This window comes from Falco cherrug, chromosome 11 (assembly GCF_023634085.1).
Source record: "Falco cherrug isolate bFalChe1 chromosome 11, bFalChe1.pri, whole genome shotgun sequence".
Lineage (NCBI taxonomy): Eukaryota > Metazoa > Chordata > Aves > Falconiformes > Falconidae > Falco > Falco cherrug.
The window spans coordinates 28180530-28198912 of record NC_073707.1 but is presented as its reverse complement, the minus strand read 5'-3'; the positions used below and the strand labels follow the sequence as shown (position 1 = coordinate 28198912).

General features: G+C 49.1%; 1 protein-coding gene across 1 annotated transcript; it reads right to left on the bottom strand.

The window, feature by feature from the left end:
• Positions 1-4667: 4667 nt before the first annotated feature.
• On the bottom strand, positions 4668-17162 carry SLC2A2 (solute carrier family 2 member 2). Its single transcript, XM_005440111.3, has 11 exons — positions 16985-17162; positions 16207-16302; positions 15395-15669; positions 14767-14891; positions 13860-13975; positions 12498-12660; positions 11465-11652; positions 10268-10372; positions 8280-8381; positions 7199-7402; positions 4668-6951 (listed from the first exon to the last, which is right to left on the bottom strand). The coding sequence occupies exons 1-11, from the start codon at positions 17015-17017 to the stop codon at positions 6760-6762; spliced, it is 1599 nt and encodes a 532-aa protein (XP_005440168.2). The 5' UTR covers positions 17018-17162; the 3' UTR covers positions 4668-6759.
• Between the last annotated feature and the right edge of the window lie 1221 nt (positions 17163-18383).

The following is an 18383-nucleotide window of genomic DNA, read 5'->3' as shown; positions in this document are numbered from 1 at the left end:
AGTTGCATGTGCTATAGGGCTTTTTTTTTTTTCCGCTAATAAAATATTTTGTGGGAGAATTACCAACTGTTCTGAAGCCAAACTGGAGCAGGCTGGGGCTAAGCGCTACTGATAAATTTTTTTCCCTCAAGTAGCAGATTATAAATTTGGTTGGTTTTCCACAAGTAACAGATTCATTCTGGATGACTTGAGAGATCTTCTCGACTAAATCAAGACTTTTTACTGAAGTACAGCTGTAGATGATACTTATTTTTGAGACACAAAATAAGTATTCCAAGGCAGTCTTTATTTTGAGATTCAATAAAAAAAAAAACGGAAATCAGCTCCATCAGCCATTGCTTGCAGGCATCATTCCTTTGTCTGGATCAATGTTTATTTTCTAAAGTGTACTTCTTGGCAGTACTAATGTGATGATCCTGCTTTTCTATACAACAGCAACAGTTCAATTTCAAATCGTATTTGTAAATACCTTGGCCTTTCTCATTAAAATGTATTTCCAGTGTTGCACAGGTGAATCACGCACACATCTTTCTAGTAGACTCAAGTATGTTATCAAGCTTTGGTTTTCCTATCTAAGTCTTTATATGAATTACATTACAGAATTGATCAAGGATTAGAAAACTTCTGGAATGTTTAAATTATCTGTTCTCAGTTATGTTCTGGAGAAAAGTCTGACGCCCTAAAGCATCTCTTTAAAGCCTAGCCTCAAGAGTATGCATTGTAGCCAGCGCTGGGGTAAATATCCCACCTTGTTTCCAAGCAAACCCACCAGAATGCAGGAGGTGGTGGTCACACCAACAGGAGCTGTGGGTGCAGCCTAGCTTACACTGCCTCCTTGCTCCAGCCACTTGCCTGGTGCATTGCTGCTTTCTGTGAGCAGTCTCTCTGGGGAACAACAAGGAGGGCAGCCCTGTCCCGGGACATCCAGGGGTGGTGGCCTGGGCGCACAGAGGGTGCCGGAGGAAAGTCCTGCAGGCTAACTGAGAGAGGGCCAGTCACGGTGAGCTGTTTACCCGGCCTTGCTCCCCTCAGTGCTGGGTAAGCAACACGGGAAAGGAGAGGGAGGCTCATTCAGCAAGTCTTGGTTCAAGTCAAAAGATTAGAACTGGCAGGTCATGAGCAAAGCAGTGTAAACAACCCCATTCCTACTTGAGCAAGTGTCTCTCTGTTTCAACTGCTGAGCTGTCTTACCTGGGAACCACCACTGTGTCCTGACTGTTGGGGGTGAGGGTTCACACTGGCTTCTGGGTGCAGCCTCGAGCAGGACAACATGAGAGAGGCTGGGGACCAATGATCCCCACCTCCAAAGGACAGTGCCATGCTCAGCAGACCCTCTGAGCTCCGACGTACACTCTCCGTGTAGCATGAACCAGATTAAAGAGCCTCTGTAGTGACCTTGCCATAGGCGCCCCGCTCTGCTCCAGGCACTGCTATAATCCTGCCCTTCGCTTTCTCCTTCCTGTGCAGTGCCTGTGAGCCACCATGCACTTACATCGGCCTTCAGGAAGGGACTGGGGGCTGCTGCATGGTTCCTATTAGGGGCTGCATGCCCTGGGACGCTTAAAAATTGCTGCAGTACTGCCTGTGCCTGCTCCGTGGTCATGCTGACCTTTCTGTGGTCCACGCAATCGCCCAGCGGGGCAAACACGGCTGGATGAGGCGTGAGCACACCACCACGCTGCTTGAATTCCCCTGGGCACACACTGGAGATCAGAGGCCAGCGGTGGCAGTGCAGGGACACCGAGCTAGCAGGAGCCACCTGTAACTCCCACTAGGAAGAGGGAAAGCAAGTAGTAATGATGTAAGAATTTTTTACTTTAAAAAAGAAAAAAAGAAAAAGGGGGGAAACTAAAAAAAAGTAATTATCTATAGTGAAAAACAAGAAAGAATTTGAAAAACAGAGATGTTAGTTAAATCCTTACAGTTAACAAAACATGGCCTTGGGAGAAGGAACGGGCACCATCAGTATGACAAGCTGGGGCACAACAAGATGACTTAAGGAGAGCCAAATGGTTAATGAGACTAAATAGAAAGTTGCTGGAACTATGTGTGAGCTATCCTAATTAGCATACTAAAAGATCCACCCTGGAGCAAAGAGAGGCCCCTACTAAAAGCCCCCTTCCCAGCTAGCTTTGTGGATAACCACCTTGCACCCCTCTCTGCACAGACAGGCAATAAATGGTGTCTGCGCTCTGTGGATGGGGTCTCGCACATGGGGTGCAGAGCCCAGATTTGGGGTAACAGGAGCTGCAGCGGTTCCTGCCTGCTGGGGCTGCAATGGTGCTGGCACAGCGATACCCACCCGCAGCCTGGGAGGCCTGATGCTTCTCATAGTCCTGGGAGCTGATTTCTTTCCTGGGCAGAATGCAGGGAGGCAAAATCACAAGGCTCTGCCCATGTCTTGGATCTGCAGTTATATCCACAGCCGGTAAAATTTAAGGACTGCTGATCTACAGCCAGGATTTATTGCCACCCTGCTGGGAAGGAGATTCCTTCCCTTTCAGCACAGCTATTCAGGCTGTGCCTCTGGGCAAAATTTGCCAGTGGTTGCTTCGGGATTTAGTGAAACACTCGAGCACAGGCTCCATTACCTTAAATTACACCACATACTGCTGGATCCAGACCTGATGTCCTGCCATGCAATTCCTCAGCTCCTATAGATTTCAGTGAAAGATAAGGTCATTGAGCACCTCAGAAAATGTATCGCCTCGAAGACTGGGTCCCTGCATATGTAGCACTTAGATAAGCTTCATCCTCATCAGCTGTTTGACTTGGGAAGTAGAGGATAGCATTTCTCAGTGATGAAAAACAAGTTGAAGTGAGGCAGAAAAATCTGTGATAAATTAGTGTGGAAAGTGTTAATGGGGCCAAATGTCCAGAGGTTATTGGATTAGGGAAGTCAAACTAATTTTAAAATTATGCCTAGAGAGCGGGAAACTAGATATCACTAGCCATTTATCTGACACAACAGAACAGTCTTAATGGCTGTCATCTCAGCACATTAGGAGAACCCTGTCAAAGCTGTTACTGACAAGATGCTTTCTCAGGGATTATTAATTACATTGCGTTATTAGCCAGCCACAGTATAAGAACATACTTCGCATGTTAACTAAAATGCAACGACCATTTAGCTAATAGGTATGACTCCGTCTTTTAAATTTTCTTAATGATTAGCAACTTAGTAAAACTGTAACACTGAGAGATAAAAATAACAATTCAACAAGCTGTTTCTCAAGAACAAGTTTTAACTGGAGCTTGCATGTAGCCAGGATAGCTAAAGTGTACAGTCCTAATTACCAGCCGGATGGGACAGGACAGAAGTAAACATATCGGCAGATTTAACGAACTCGTATGACCCCTTCCTGCATTGTCAGACACGGTAAAAGTGCTCGTGATAGTTCAGCCCAGTGTATCATCTTATTCCTTCCAGCGCAGCCCTGGTGAGGACAGGGGTTGCTGCAGCCTTCAGCGGTGCTGAGCTCGGCATGACCTGTCCCAGGCTGCAGCCTGCCCCACAGCAACCATTAACAGAATTGAAACATCCCAGGATGAGAGAAGCATCATTTCCAGGGGAATATACAAAGAAATTGAATGATAACAGTAAAATGCATGAAGACACCTTGTCCAGTTGTGGCCCAAGAAGGTCTGAGAGGGTCCCCAGTGGGAGGTCCCAACCTGGAAGGAAAAGACTCTCGCTTGCTTCCCTTCCATAGAGCAGCTGCTGCGGGGAAGCACAGCCTGAAACTTGGCACCGACTAGTTTTACTTAAATGCCTCTGAATCCCAGGCAGATCTTCCTGCAAGTTCAGTGATATAGCTATGGGTTATGTTAATTGTTAATGCTGTGGGCTTTGTTAAACTAATTTATGGGCTGTGCTACTGTAATCGATCAGGCTTTCTGTTATCATTCCCCTAGTAACACACAGGAAAGCAAAGACTGGCTGCTCAGAGTGTTCCTAAATAAATGACCTTTCCCTGCTGAGTTACCGACAGTGTCACTGACTGATGCCCCTCAAGCATTAGGACAAAGCTCAGCAGAAGTTCAGCGAAGCGGTTTCGGATAGCCTTTCTCATGTTAAACCACCTGTGTGAGCACTGGGCAGCTATAGCTCGAGCCGTTCTGTTTGTACAGACTGGTCAGCTCACATGGACAGAGCAGGGACATCTGGGAGCCCGGTGCCAGCACCCACACTGCCGCCCTGCCTCTGCAGTCCCATCCTCTCCTTCCTGGGGGGAACCCAGCCTGGCTTTGCCCTCAGAGCAGGGACAAGTCTGCTTTGAACCCCATCACTCCCCAAATGCTCCTCCTGCTTATTGTGCCTAGAGAGGCCCCAGGACCAAGTTGGAGCTGCACCAGTGTCCATGCAAGCAGAGGTGTGCTTCACAGTGGGGTTTTGCAGGTGGGCAGTGGGGACAGCTGGAGCTAGGTTAGGGCACTCCTCTGGTAAGGGTTCATCGTGATGCAGAGCCAGCTCCTACCAGCTCCAGGGCTGCCTCCCAGCCCCGCTCTGGACCATCCATTTCAAAGGGATTTAGCTGAGGGCTTGCACAGCAATTACCACCCATGGAGCAAATGTGTCCTGCCAGGAAAATACCTCCCATCTGGAGCTGGACATATGTCTGAGATGTACAGAGGGGAGAAAAAAAACAACAGCGCAAGCCAAAACATGCCATAGATGTTGTTCATTGTCACTTTTATGTAACAGTCATAGATAACATTGCTGAAAGCAAGAACCGGTCTCTTTTTTTCCCCCCTTTTTTTGCATTCAGACAAGCCATTATAATATTTAACTATCTGCGGTAGACAGGGAGAGCTTCTGAGCCTGCCGTCTCTGCTAGTCTCACCTGGGGAGACCTGTTTGCAGCACACAGACTGATGGTTCAACCCAGAGCTTGTGTCCCAGCTCTGCTGCTCACTTCCGTGCACTGCAGCTTGGGCCCTGGTTCCCACATGCACTGCGTGTCCCACGTCAGTCCCAGGTCCCCCACCTCTGTAGCACATGACAGCATTGATCCAGTTCTCCTCTAGTTAAATACCAGCAGTCACTTCAGGAAAGCCTTTGGTGCAATCTTACTGCCTCGGTGCACATCCTGGTCCCAGGGGACCTCGTGGCTACACTTCCAATCACTTGGAAGGGACCAGAATTTGCTTTAGGGTCTTAATACCAAGAAAGTAAAGTCTATAAAGGAAAGAAGTTCAGGCACATGAAAAAGAGCATGAACTTTCCCTAAAACTAAAACCAGAGCAGCACCTATGATCCTCCTTGGCCCATCTATTCTCATGCTTTTCATTATACTTGATCCTCTTAGGTTATGGTCACTGCTTCACTGGCAGTCGTGATGAGCTTGCAGTGACCGAGCAATGCTGGTGTTTCATCTCTCAGTAAATAATGGGTTTCTGTCCTGAGAAAGTTGCTAGAAGGTAACCTGGTATCACAACAAGGAACATGCAAATCTTAAAAGTCAAGCAGAGAGCAGGCTTTTACAATTAGTCCAACATATGCCCTAAAAAAGGAAGAAAAATCCTTGCAGTCTGATTTTGTCACATAAAGGTATCTCGTAAAGCAAAGAGCACAAACAAGGCTATAGAAACAACACAACCTCCTGCTTGCACACTGTCATGGTTGAAACACGTCCAGCCAGCAAAACTGTAAGTGGTGCAAAGTGGGGGTCAGGTCAGTGGGGCACCTTCCAGTTAATGCTGCAATACCCATTTCCCCTTGGGGCTGTCATTAATTGTAAGGGCACGGTATGGGCAGCCCGAGGCCTCGCCTCAGGCCAGAGCCTGTGGGTCAAAGCACGGGGCAGAAGGGAGGGAAGGGAGATGCAGAGGGTGGGGAAGGAGGAGCAGTGAGGGGAGGTGACCTGGCCATGGTCACGCCATGGGAGGAACGGCAGCAGGACTTGAGTGTCCTGACCTGGTGGCCAGGAGTGCCTGGGCCTGTCGTGTGGTCAGTGATGTGCTGTGTCTTGTGCTGCAGCAGGGATAAGGGAGGGAGGAGAGGCTTCCTAGGAGGAAAGAGGAGGTAAATATTCGGGCTGAAACAGAAGAAAAAAAATGCACATCAGCCCAGCCAGAGTTTCCAAGAATCTCCTAAAAATGTTGTGACTTGAGAAATCCTTATGAGATCGGACAGCCTTTCCATGATGCCTGGAGAGAAAAGCAAGTGATGTGCATCCCAACTGATGCAGGTGGGATCCACCTTGATCCTCTGCACGGGCAAGAGTAAGGGGGAGTTTGCTCAGTCCATTTTCCTTAGCGCCTCGGGTGATCAGCGCTGTGTGCTGGTGGCACAACTGCACTAGTAGTTGGTTTCTCAAAGGCATCAGATCACTCAGCAGGAGGCAGCAAGCATGGGACAAAAAGGTGAAAACATGAGGCTACAGCATCAGCCAGCCCCTCTGTCCTTAGCTCCACGTGAGTGATGACCCCGCTCAATGTAATGCTTTGTCAACTAGTAACATCGTCATCCCACTGGGCTCTTCCAGTGGGTCATGGAGACACACATGTAACATACTCCTCCTGTCCTTTCCCTGGCTCTCCTGCAGCACAGTTGTACCGAGTATTTCAGCGTAAAATGCCAGGTTAGCACCTGCAGCTCAGAGGTGTGAGCCACAGCAGCCAGAAGGCATCTGCTGGAGGGGTCCTCCTGGTCTGCCAGCTGCAAGGTTTATGTGAAATGAGACTTTTGCCCAATGTTCTTTCCGCAGTGCCTGAAGGTCCGTGCTTGGTCCTTCCTTTCCGGGTGCATGGCAATGTCTAGGCCTCCTCGCTGCCTCGCAGGTCTTGCAGCTCAGTCATAGCTTTGGCTGAGAGCCTCTTGCGGCGGAACACGGCTGCGATCTCCTCAAAGGACTTTCCTTTCGTCTCGGGTACTTTGAAGTATGCAAACAGAAAGAAGACTAGAAGCAGAGCCGCAAAGATCGCAAACACGTACGGTCCACAGAGATCCTGCAGTGGGGGAAGTGGGAACAGGGGACACCACCATCAGCGCCGCAGGGACAGCTTCCCCTTCCTACCCTGGGTGGCTGAGGTGCCCCACGGGACTTGGGGGCGGAGATCTGGGAGGCACGGCCATGTCCCACTGGGCTGCTTCGGGAGCCCAGCAGTGGGGTCGTGCCCATTGTCATTGTGTCCCAATTGTCATTGGTCGTGCCCAAGTGTCATTGATTTGTGTGGGTTTAGAGGGATTTCTTACCGCTATATACTGGAAACACATTCCCACGATGAAGTTGCAGGCCCAGTTGCAGAAGCCGGCAACAGCGATGGCAGCAGGGCGCGGGCCTTGGCTGAACAGTTCGGCTACGATGAACCAGGGGATGGGCCCGGGCCCAACTTCAAAGAAGATGACGAAGAGGAAGATCGCGACCATGCTGACATAGCTCATCCAGGCAAACTGGCTCTGTAAGGGGGTGCACTCGGTGTTGTGGTCCCAACGCGACTCTCATTAATTACCACTAATAATTTTAATTAGGCTTCTATTTCAGAAACTTCTTTCTATTCAGACAAGTGGGGACTGGACATGAATAGTTAAAGCTCTAAACTCTTGTGCAAGGTGCCAGCTAGGTGTGTGGTGCCACCTTGGCCGCTTGCAGAGGGATGGTGGAGCTCACAGCTATCAGCTCAGCTGTGCCTTCAAGCCCTCTCCTTGCCTGCAGTCCAGCCAGGAAGAGGCAAAATGCTGTTGTCTTTAATAACCAGGGTGTTCAGTAAAGGAGGCCACCCCTCGCTTGGTTTTACATCTTGACAGAAGCTTGCACCAGTGGTTTGGACTGACTACGATGGGGGCCAGCTCCATCCTCTGCCTGTTCTGCCCCGTGTCTCACAGCCTGACCCCTCTGCTGGATGTCGGAAGGAATAATTTGTCCCTTTTTTATGAGAAGATACTAGACTAGCATCCCTGCACCAAACCAGGGAGATGCAGGTTGAGGGTTTAGGGCACACTGTTTGCACGTGGAGGTATTCCTAGGTTTTCTTAGCAGGCATGGGATTATGCTGTGGGAATGGCACAGTGTAAGGAGCTGAGGTTCTCAGCGGGCTCAGGGAGGGGACAGGGGACACACGTCCTTTCTAGCAGCCTTGGGTGTATCTCGGGGGCCAAAGAGTGCAATGTCCTCCGGCACTGCTGTAACCAGAGGTGGCTCCAGCTATTTGAACTGTCCCTTCTAAGGACAAATGTTTTCTAAACTTGAGATGAAAATGCAAACATTCACTTTAAAGGGGTGGGTTCTCTTCTCTTGTTTGAAAACCATGGAGGAAAAATGGAGAGAAATCCTTACCAGGAGCACAAGTCCAACTGTCATGGCCACGGCACTTATTAACATGCCCATCAAACCAGCCAGGAACAGGGACCGCCTGCCCGCCTTCTCCACCAGAAAGACCTGTAGAAACACATGTAGCAGCTCAGTCTCCAGCACCGCTGCTCCCAGGAGGTTCAATCAGGTCCATTAGCCGTGAACAACCACGCCACACTCCTGCTCTTTTAGCTGTTGTGGCAGAGATTTATGTCCTGATTTCCAAGTGCCAGAAACTCAGCTGGTGGCTGGGGGGGGAGCCAGACTGAGGGTGAGGCAAAACCTCGGATACTCAGAACTCGTGCAATCCCAAGCTCTCAGGACTTCCCACTGTTCTTACACATGTATTACTGACTCTGGGATTTCTCTCTCCCTCTTTTCCCCGGGAAGAACAAACTTACTAGGTCTGCATTAATTTGGAAGCAGCCTTCAAAATGTAGCATGATTCAAGTCACATCACGGGCCATTGCACCTTGCCTGTCCTATGGCAGGGATAGTCGTGTAGTAGCTGGAGTCAGGATTTTTCCTCCGATTGCTCCCAGACACCTTTTGCTTCCCTGTTAGGCCACAAGGCTTAGTTTGCTCCTTCTCAGCTCCTCTTGGTCATCTCACCCAACTTTTGACATCTGAGTCTGTACCAATCACTTCACCCCATGGGGAGATGTAGGTAGCTCCAGAGCACGGTGCATCTGGCCTGCTCTAAGATACTGTGCACTAGCCTCTGAGGCTGCCTGCTTCTTCCCCTCTGCTCGAAAGGACACTTTTGGCCATCAGCAAAACCTTTCCTGCTACTGCAGTGAGCCATTTATGCTTCCAAGAGACCACCTCTTTGGCTGGAGGCAGTTCCTCCTGCTGCCTCATGAAGCTGCAGAGGGTGAGCCCCTGCACTCCTTGCTCCCCTTGCCAAGGTCCACCCGGCTGTCAGTGCTTCTGCCTTTTGATCAGGGTCTGTCATTTATTGACAAATGCAGGTAATTTTTAAGTGCTTGTGGCCAAAAGAAGCAAAGAGCAAATGCCGCAGGCTGCAAGTACCAGAGCCCTGGGGTTGAGATCAAACTTCAGGAGACCCTCCAAGCTGGCGAAAGACCCCTCCCAGCCACACACCTCCGTGCCTCATTTCCCAATAAATATTCATGTTGTTTCCTCTGTATGGGACCTGTGACAGAGTTCCTCTAAAGCAGGTTCACCCCAAGCCCTCCTATCTCATGCACACTGTACGAAGATCTCTTAGAGCTTGTATTTCTGCCTTGCAGCTGGTCCTGCTTCGTGGTGGGTGTAAGTCCTTTGCTCCCTAAGTCCCTCTAGAGGTGTGAGGGAAATGGGCTTGGCATTTTCTGATCTTTTTATATTAATGGCCACATTAAAAAAGAGTTGCCTGCTGATAGGAATTGTGTTAATACTCTCAGGAGAGGGACAAACGAAGGGAAAGGCTGTGAAAACAGAACCATCCCTTCGTTGCTGCAGAGCACTGCACAGCTACAATGAGGCTAGGTGCTAGATTACTTCTGTTTCTGCGGAACAGCCTTTGGATACCGCTTCTGCAGGTGCTATGTGCATACAGAAAACAATCTGAAATATAACAGGTAAGAAGGAGACTGTGAGCTGCTGCCTTCCCCATCACACCCCCAGTCCCCTGCCTGCTCCCCAAGGGAAACAGGACCTACAGGATTTTGGTCTCAAAGACAACTTTTATTCTGGGGGGAAATGCTGAGCTACCAAAGCTTCCCTGAACAATGTGTTGCAGTTTTCACTCATAAGGCAGTTAGCAGTGCTGTTTGGTAGTGACAGGCTGCGTTTCAAGGCTTGATTTTTCAAACGAGACTTGCCCAGGGAATGAGTTTTACTCTAAGATGTGCAGGGTCAGCCCTGCAAAACTGCAAATCCCAGCCCCAGCTCGAGGATAAAACTACCTTTCAAAATGACATTGTAGCTTATGTATTTTTGTAGTCTGGGGGGCAGAAATATTTACTTACGGAGATAACAGTGAAGACTGTGTTCACCACTCCAACACCAATGGTTGCGTAAACTGGTTGGTCAACTCCAGCTCTCTCAAAAATGTTTGTAGAGTAGTAAAAGATCTATCAAAATACATTAGGATGAAGGATTAGGCAACAGGGCTGGTGGAACTTTTTGTTCTCTTGAGGGAAGAGTTGCGTTTGCTTGGCTGAGATGTGAAGTAATTTAATTATGATTAGTTTTTCAACTTTTAATGGCTTATTATAATAATTAAAGCTGAAACTTTCAAAGGAGCCTGAGGGAGCTAAAAAGCTCATTGTAATTCCCCTCCTGAGCTACTGCATTTGCACATTTAAAACTGTTTTCTCCTATGTAGGCCCGTGTTTAATCTTGAAAGTCAGATCACCAGCACTGCATGCTGAAGACAAATACTTTAATATGACTGAGTTTTACATTAATTTTAAAATATTATCACTACATTGGAATGACTCCAATTTCTCCCTTCTGTCCAAAAATAAGACAATTCCTATCCAGTGGAAGTTAAGGAGAGGAGGTAAATGGGTGGCTGACCCTGTGGCTGGTGGTTGGGGCTGGGCATGGCCTTGAGCCAGGGCAGCTGGGCTCCGTGGGATGCTCACCCCAGTTCAGCCCCTTGAGGCTGAGCATCCCTGAGTGCTGCTGTGCCTTGAGATGTGGAAATGCTCTTTGAATTTTAAAAGCTGGTGTGACAGAGGCCTCAACCTTTGTAAAGTTGCCACCAGACTTTGAAAAATTTGCATCTTAGCTGATTTTGAAAAGGAGGCTCTGTTCTCCTGGGTGTAAAATGGTGATTTCTGGTATCTCAGGAGGTGATGCACAACCTATTTAGCTAAAAATAGCTAGAAGGTAGTGATTCTGTGGTTCCTGGGGTGAGCACGTAATCATTAAAGAGAGCAAACAGCTGATGAACTCAGATAGGCGGAGGGTCATGGGAGACCTCATTGTGGACCTGCTGTGCCCACTGGTTTTGTGCGGAATTCCCTTGCACCTTCTCCCCTCCTGCAGCCCAGCTTGGCAGCGAAGTCCACCTTCAACATGGATGGCGGTGGCCGAGGAGGCTACTGCAATCCCAGGAAAACCTTCTTTTCACCCCTACATGGCTTGGACAGAGCCAGCATTGCCTTTTCATGCTCAGCACGCATTTCTTTAAAGACAAACATTTTGGGGAGACTCACCGCGTTGATGCCTGAGAACTGCTGAGATATTTGCACCATCAGCGCCACAAGGACAGCCTGCCTGTACTTTGAAGAAGTGAAAAGCTGTCTTATGGAGACTTTCTTTTCACTAGCAGCTTCTTGCTTTTCCTTTTCCATCTCAGCGATCTCTTTCATGGGGTCACAGTTTCCTCTAAGCCTTTTCAAACCTGAAGAAAAAAAAAGATTGACATTTTATTTTCAATGGTAGATAGGGAGCAGAGCAAGGACAAGAATCTGTCTAGCCAAAACTCAGGGTAAGCCAGCCACATGGACAGCAGTGTCCTCTTACTCTGAGGACTCCTATGGCACATCAAGGATCAAAGGTGTGTCTGCTTGGCAAGAGGCAGCAGCACATTAGTTCTGCGAAAGCTCTGAGACACCCGGCTTGAGCCTCATCCCTCAGCAATGCTGATTAATCCCATGCAAACACATCTCAACAGTTTCTGGTCCACAGCTAATTTATGCTGCAGCACCTCGGAGCATGGGCATGCAACTCTGCCCCCAAGCACGTGGACATGCTCTGTTTTACTCAACCACGGGTTTTCACCTCAGTTTCAGCTGTGTCCTACCACTGGCAGCTCTTACTCCTTGTAGAGATGGCTGGAACCAGCCAAGGAGGTTGCAGTAACTGCTGTGGATTTGCTGTGTAGTTGCAAATAGCACCAAGGACAAAGGGATCAGCTGCCCTTAGGTGATGTCCTTCATACACCTGGTTGAAATCCCTTCCAACTGAACGGGGTTTTTTTTGGGGGGAGCATCTGTTAGATTCGATATCTCTGATGGAAAGGACTAACATGCTAAGGCTCACACCACCCTCAGCAACACAGAAGCAAGCGTGCCTTAGGCAGAGACTGTATCAGGTGTCTGAAATCCCTCCTGCAAATGTGCTCTGTGGGACGGAGCAACTATACCCAGTTACTCATGTGAGCCCTCAGCTGGGCTTTTCCATCTGTGTTTAATACTATGTATAGTATAAAACCAACTCCAAGCAAGCCCAGAATGTTTATCTTACTTTTTTTAGCTTCCTCCACCTTCCCCAGTTTGATGTAAAGGTATCGGGGGCTCTCGGGGCACAGCAAAAGCAGGAAGAACTGCAGGAGGGCAGCCACACCAGACAGACCGAGGAGCAGGGGCCACAACTTGTCGTTACCCAGGAGAAACTCTAGTCCGAGAACCTGGAATAATTGAGGCATGTTTGAATGGCTTAGTTTATACCCTAGAAAATGAGAGCAATTGACCACCGTGGCATTTCAAAGTGACAACCTGGAAGAGAACTAGAAGCAAATACCAATTCTCAGTCCTAGCAATTAGATTTCTTTAACTGTGATGCACATTTACAAGGAGGGAACGAACAGATGGTATAAAATGTCATGAGCAAGACTTTGGCTTACAGATGCCATGGGACAATCCTCTGCGAGCCTGCTCCCCACCCTGGGGTGACTCAGTCCTCCTTGGGATGTGCCACCAGCAGACCTGTGCCTGGCCAGAACCACAGCATAAACAGCTCAGCAAATACAGGCACGATGATGAAATGTTTTCTCCTCAGACCTTGCTACAGTGGGTTTCTAGGGTGTGGGATTTTATGGGCATATGTGACCTAAGCAACTACAAAGGAGCAAAGTGTGGATGGAGGTCCACGCAGTGCAGGATGCCCCAGATGCCCAGTTGTTAACCAGCACAGCCTGAGCACTGGGGCTGCAGTGCAGCATGAGGCTCAGCAAGCAAGCTAACTCGAGCTTTGCTTCAGCGTGTGATTATGGTATTGGACAAGGTGCTCCAGAGAGGCTGTGAGTACTTGCAACCTTTTTCCTTCCATAATTTGCAAAGCATTTTTGGTATGCCCACAGCCAGTGAAGCTGGCAGGATCTGCCTTGTGCGTGTTTTTCCCCATGGTCTGCCCATAGTCTGTGGCTAAATCAGATTAGATGAACCTTGTGGCTGCATTAAGTTTTTCTGGATGTGTTGGGTTTTGGTACATTTATGTGCTCATCTGTCATGTAGTTGGGACTCCTGCCACGGTGGGCAATGCTGACGGGCACGTTGGGCTCCCTACTTCTGTGATGAAGCCACTTTTGAGTACCTGAATATCAAGGATCTCGTGTTCAGGATCCAGCCTGACTCTGACGAGATGCTAACAAAAACTTGCTAGGAGAGGAGAGAATTTGTTTGCAGAAGTACTTTTTAGTTCATGAGAAGTCATCTTTGTTAAGACACCTCTGACTCAAGGTGGGAGGGAGTTTAACCCCATCAGAGCAGATTGCTTTGCACTGCCCTTCAGCTTTTGGGTGGAATGGTGAGTGACACCCCAGCGTATCACTGGGGTATCCCTCATGTCTGAAATAGCTTCTCTGGACTCAAGCACTTTCCTTTTTACCTGGCTGATGAGGATACCCGTGACAATAGCAAGCTGGTGCAATGTTCCCAGCGCTCCTCGAAGGGCCGTGGGAGAGACCTCACTGACGTACATGGGCACGAGTCCGGAGGAGAGCCCTGCACCAAGAACATACGGGCGTTACCTCTTCCAGACCACAGCTCCGCAACCAGCAGAAACCACTTCCTGAACAGGAAAGGAGGATGGAGCCTGTGTGCTGCATCCCACATCCCACCAAGACCCCCGTGCCTGGCTGGGAGCCACCTGCACCTTGCAAAGGGGCTCGGATATCCCTGGATTCAGAGCCCCAAGCCAGGAAGCCTTTTTGCTTGAACACACACTAGCGAGCATGGAGCAGAGATCATCTGCTAGGAGAAGTTATCACAGAGTAAAGAGCTTTCTTAAAACGTGCCTTTAGTGTTTGTACTGTATTTGCATACCAGTAACAGTGATAATGAGCTGTTATTTCTAAGCTAATTCTAATGTAATTCCATATTATTTGCCTACTCTTTTATCCTCTCTAGGTACAATGCTCCTGTACTATCTGCTAGATAGTACTGTTGTCTAGGGAACCTGTTCAACAGCATGGCTAATAACGCACTGTTACAACTGCCACCAGCAAGATTAAGCCTTGAGATAAAGAGGAGGGACTTGCTCCTTTCTAGGATACACAAAATAAACTGATTTCATGATAGAGCCAACCCAAATATTTCTGGGAAAGATCCTGGATCGAGAAGGACAGACAGAGGGAGATGAGGGAAACTCCAACCTGTGAAACCCCTTCTGAATTAAAAAAAAAAATAAAAAAAAAATTAATGAAAAAATATAGGAAACTCTTAATGACAGCCCTGGAGCACTCAGCACCCTGCTGAGGGACTAGTTTGCAATGCTTGACGTTGCCTGGACTTACCACAGTACAGCCCCGTGACTGCTCTCCCGGCAATGATGAGTATGTGAGATGGCCCAAATTTTGCCAGCCCCATGAGAAGGTTCCCAGCGATGGAGAGGACATTCACCACCAGCATGGCTTTCACCCTGCAAGGCAGCAGCAGCACAGCTTGCTCTGGCACCTCTTCAGCCAAAGCAGCCATCGCGACATACAGTCAGAGCTATTAAGTGACTTAATTAGCACTACAGGGGAAAAAAGAATGAATGTAGGCACTGAAAAATACCAGGCAGAGGTGCAGTCAGGGTAGCTAAAAGTATGTTATACATCCTGTGCAAATGCTGTTCAGATGCTCTCGTCTTCCTTTTGCCATGGAAAGAAAGAGCGAGGGGAATTCGGAAGTTAATCAAGGCTGCTCATTAGCTGCTTGTCTGAAGCGCTAAAAGTTGCAACAAAATGTCTGATTTATAATTGAAGATTTTAATAAGCCAGACCTCTGTGATGGTTGGAACAGTATTTTGGAGATTTGAGGGGGAGTGTTTTCATTAAATTAGGGGGAAATAATGCAAATTTTATTTCTATGAAGAGGAAATGACTCTAGAGGAAAAATCAAAGAAAAAAGCTTGGGCTGTAGCACACAAGGTCCTCTCACCTCCCCAGCCGGTCACCGATCCACCCCACGGTGAAGGAGGAGACCATGCCGCCGACAGCGAACACGGAGACGGAGAGGGACCAGTACATAGTGAGCATGTGCAGGGAGGTGGCAAGGTCATCGTTGATGTTGGCTGGGGGTGCAAATGTGCCCTCGGTGCCACCCCAGGGCTCTGTGCCAGGGACAGGGATGGTGCCATCCTCCCTAGAAGTGTTGGTGGCATGTCTGTCCAGGCGGACGATGCCCAGCACACGCCCATAGTGGGCTTCTATCACCTGTGATAGGCAAAGAGGAAAAATGCCATCAGCTCAAATCTATAGCCACCATCAACCCCTGTTTTGGTTTTTTTTCCTGCCCCAGGAGAAGCTTTTCTTCACAGGCTCTGCAGGGGTGAAATCTTGGGGTCCCCCACAGCTCCCCAGCACCCAGACTCTCAGAGGGAAGGGACCGCAGGGGCAGGCGCAGAGCATCCCCCCTCATCCAGTGCCATCTCTCAGGGATGGGGTGAGTGTGGTGTCCGGATTCGGCACCCACGGAGAGGTGCTGTCCCTCGGTCTGGGCACGGGGACTGCGTTGCAGTGGGGACGGCACCACGAGGTGCGGAGCCCTACTCCTTTCACTAGTAAGGTGGCAGGGGGGGGTCCTCGCCATTTTCTCACCCCACTGCCTTATTGCAGGGACTTTGAACTGCAGGAGATAGCAGCTGGGGAAGGGACGGAGCTCTCCTGAGGGCTTCTGCAAGGGACAGACCAGCCCTGGCTGCCCTGAAGCCCTTGTCACTTGGCCATGTGCAGACTGGGGGCTCAGCTTACCTTCTGGGGGGCATTAATGACACCCAGGCTGTAGCCGTACTGGAAAAAGCCCAACACTGCAGTGAAGACGGAGAGGACCAGTGTTCCTGTGAGGTGCTGGGGGAGGAAGCAGAGAACAGCCTCACCCCGCTGTCCTAGTCCTGCCCAAACCTGGGGGGCTGCACCCCATTCCTATCCCAAGGGACCCCACTGCCCAGCTGGCTGGGACAGCGGCATCCAGGGATGCTGTTGCAGCAGCACGGGCGCTTTGGCTGACTCCAAAAGAGAAGGGAAAGCCCCTGGGGGTAGGCAGGATCAGGCCCCCAGGGGCAGAGCAGCTTTGCCCCACACAGAGCAATGTGTGCCAGGGCTCTCCCTGCTGCGCTGCCCGTCCTTGTCCCAGTGCTCATGCAGGCGGCAGCTCTGCCTGGTACAGCAGCGCAGGCAGCAGCAGCAGCGACGTGCCCTGCCCCATCCCCAGCACACGGGCAGCACCACCAGTGAAGCAGAACAGCTAGGAAAAAATGACCAAAACGGTGCTTTTCAGCAGGGCTGTTTTAAGTTTTATATCCTTCCATCGCAGCTACAATTATCCAACGAGCTGCCAGAGCTCTTAAAAATAAAAAATAATCTCTTCACCCCTTTGCCCCTGCACTCAGTATACAGACATCAAAGAGCAATTAATTGGAGGAGGGAAATTTTATAGTTAGTTTCAGTGCTGGCAAGTGAAAAATACCAATGCTTATTGCTGGGCTCCTACAGAAATTCTAGTGCAAAAATACCACCAAGCCACGGTTACCTTCTCTGCTTGCATTTTGCTTTTCTCGTCCATCCCACAGCTCCGCCGCTGTCCTCCCGGGAGCGGTCACCGTCCTGGGCTGCAGGGTGAGGTGAGAGCTTGGACAGGGAAAGAGGGACAGCAGGACTGGGATGGAGGCAGCAAAACTGGCTGGTGCTCTGAGAGATGGGACTATATCAACTCTGGAGTTAATGAGAAACCCAAGCCTTCCGTGCGTTCTTTGGCCACTGCACGGCTCAGAGCAGCCACTACCAATCCTGGCATTTGGGGGGACAAATGAAACAATGGGAGATCTGCACAGACATGGAGTGGACCTGGGAAATTCAAATGATCCAGCTGAAAGGCTGGTTCGGGGCTGGCCCTCAGCTGAACAGTCTGCAATGTGACATGCCAGGGACCTGGGAACATGCTACAGACTATTTAGGGATGTTCAACACCTTTCTTGGCTTCTGTGCTGGGTTTATGTGCTACGTTACAAAGCTCTTGCTGAATTAGCAAGAAGAAACCTTCTCAGCATATGTAGCAAAGAAGCTAGAAAATGACTAAGAGTGTTTTATTTAGATAGCATTTGGCACCTGTTTTAAATATATTTATGTGTGTATATAACATACACAGCCAAACATATATAAATACAGATGTACACAGGTTTCTCTATACATACCCACATACATACCCGCACGCACAAAGCCCCATCAACACGCAGCTGCAACGCTAGTACACATCTGTATGTATTACCCTAGTGCACGCCTGTATGTATGTACCCTGGGCATTCAGAGGAGATGTCGGGGTGTGTGTGAAGATAGAGCAAAATTACCCAGAATATTATGATAACACATTTTTGTTACAAAGCCCACACGGCGCGAATGCTGAGCCTTCCAGACCCCCAGCTGATTGCTGTGCTGTCAACTATCACTGATGCTAGCAAATATTGCCGGTGCTAGCAAATCCTACTGATGCTGCCAAATATTGCAGCCCTGGCTTGGCTCACTCGTAGCCATGAACTTTGCACATCTACAAAAGCTGGTCTGAGCTGGTCTTGCTCAGGCTTGGGCTTTGCTGTCTTTGATGTCGTTGGCAAGAGGAGATGCAGGGCCAGGGCGGATGGTGGCATCCATCGCAGACATGCCAGAATCTGAATCGGCCGAGAAGGTGATTAATGCCATTACCTTCCAGAAAAGCCCCTGGTGGGTCCGAAAGTCAAGTTACAGCGACTCATTGAGTGATGCTCTCAGTCAGCCAGGCTTCAAATGGGCACAAAATGTACTTTCTACAGAGGAAGAGGAAGGAAAAAAAAAAAAAAAAAAAAAGAAGAGATGAGTGTAAGACCACTAATCTTTGCACTGGTCTCCTCCAGTAAAGTAAAACTTTAACTGGAGGAGAAGAGTTCATTGCATTCATG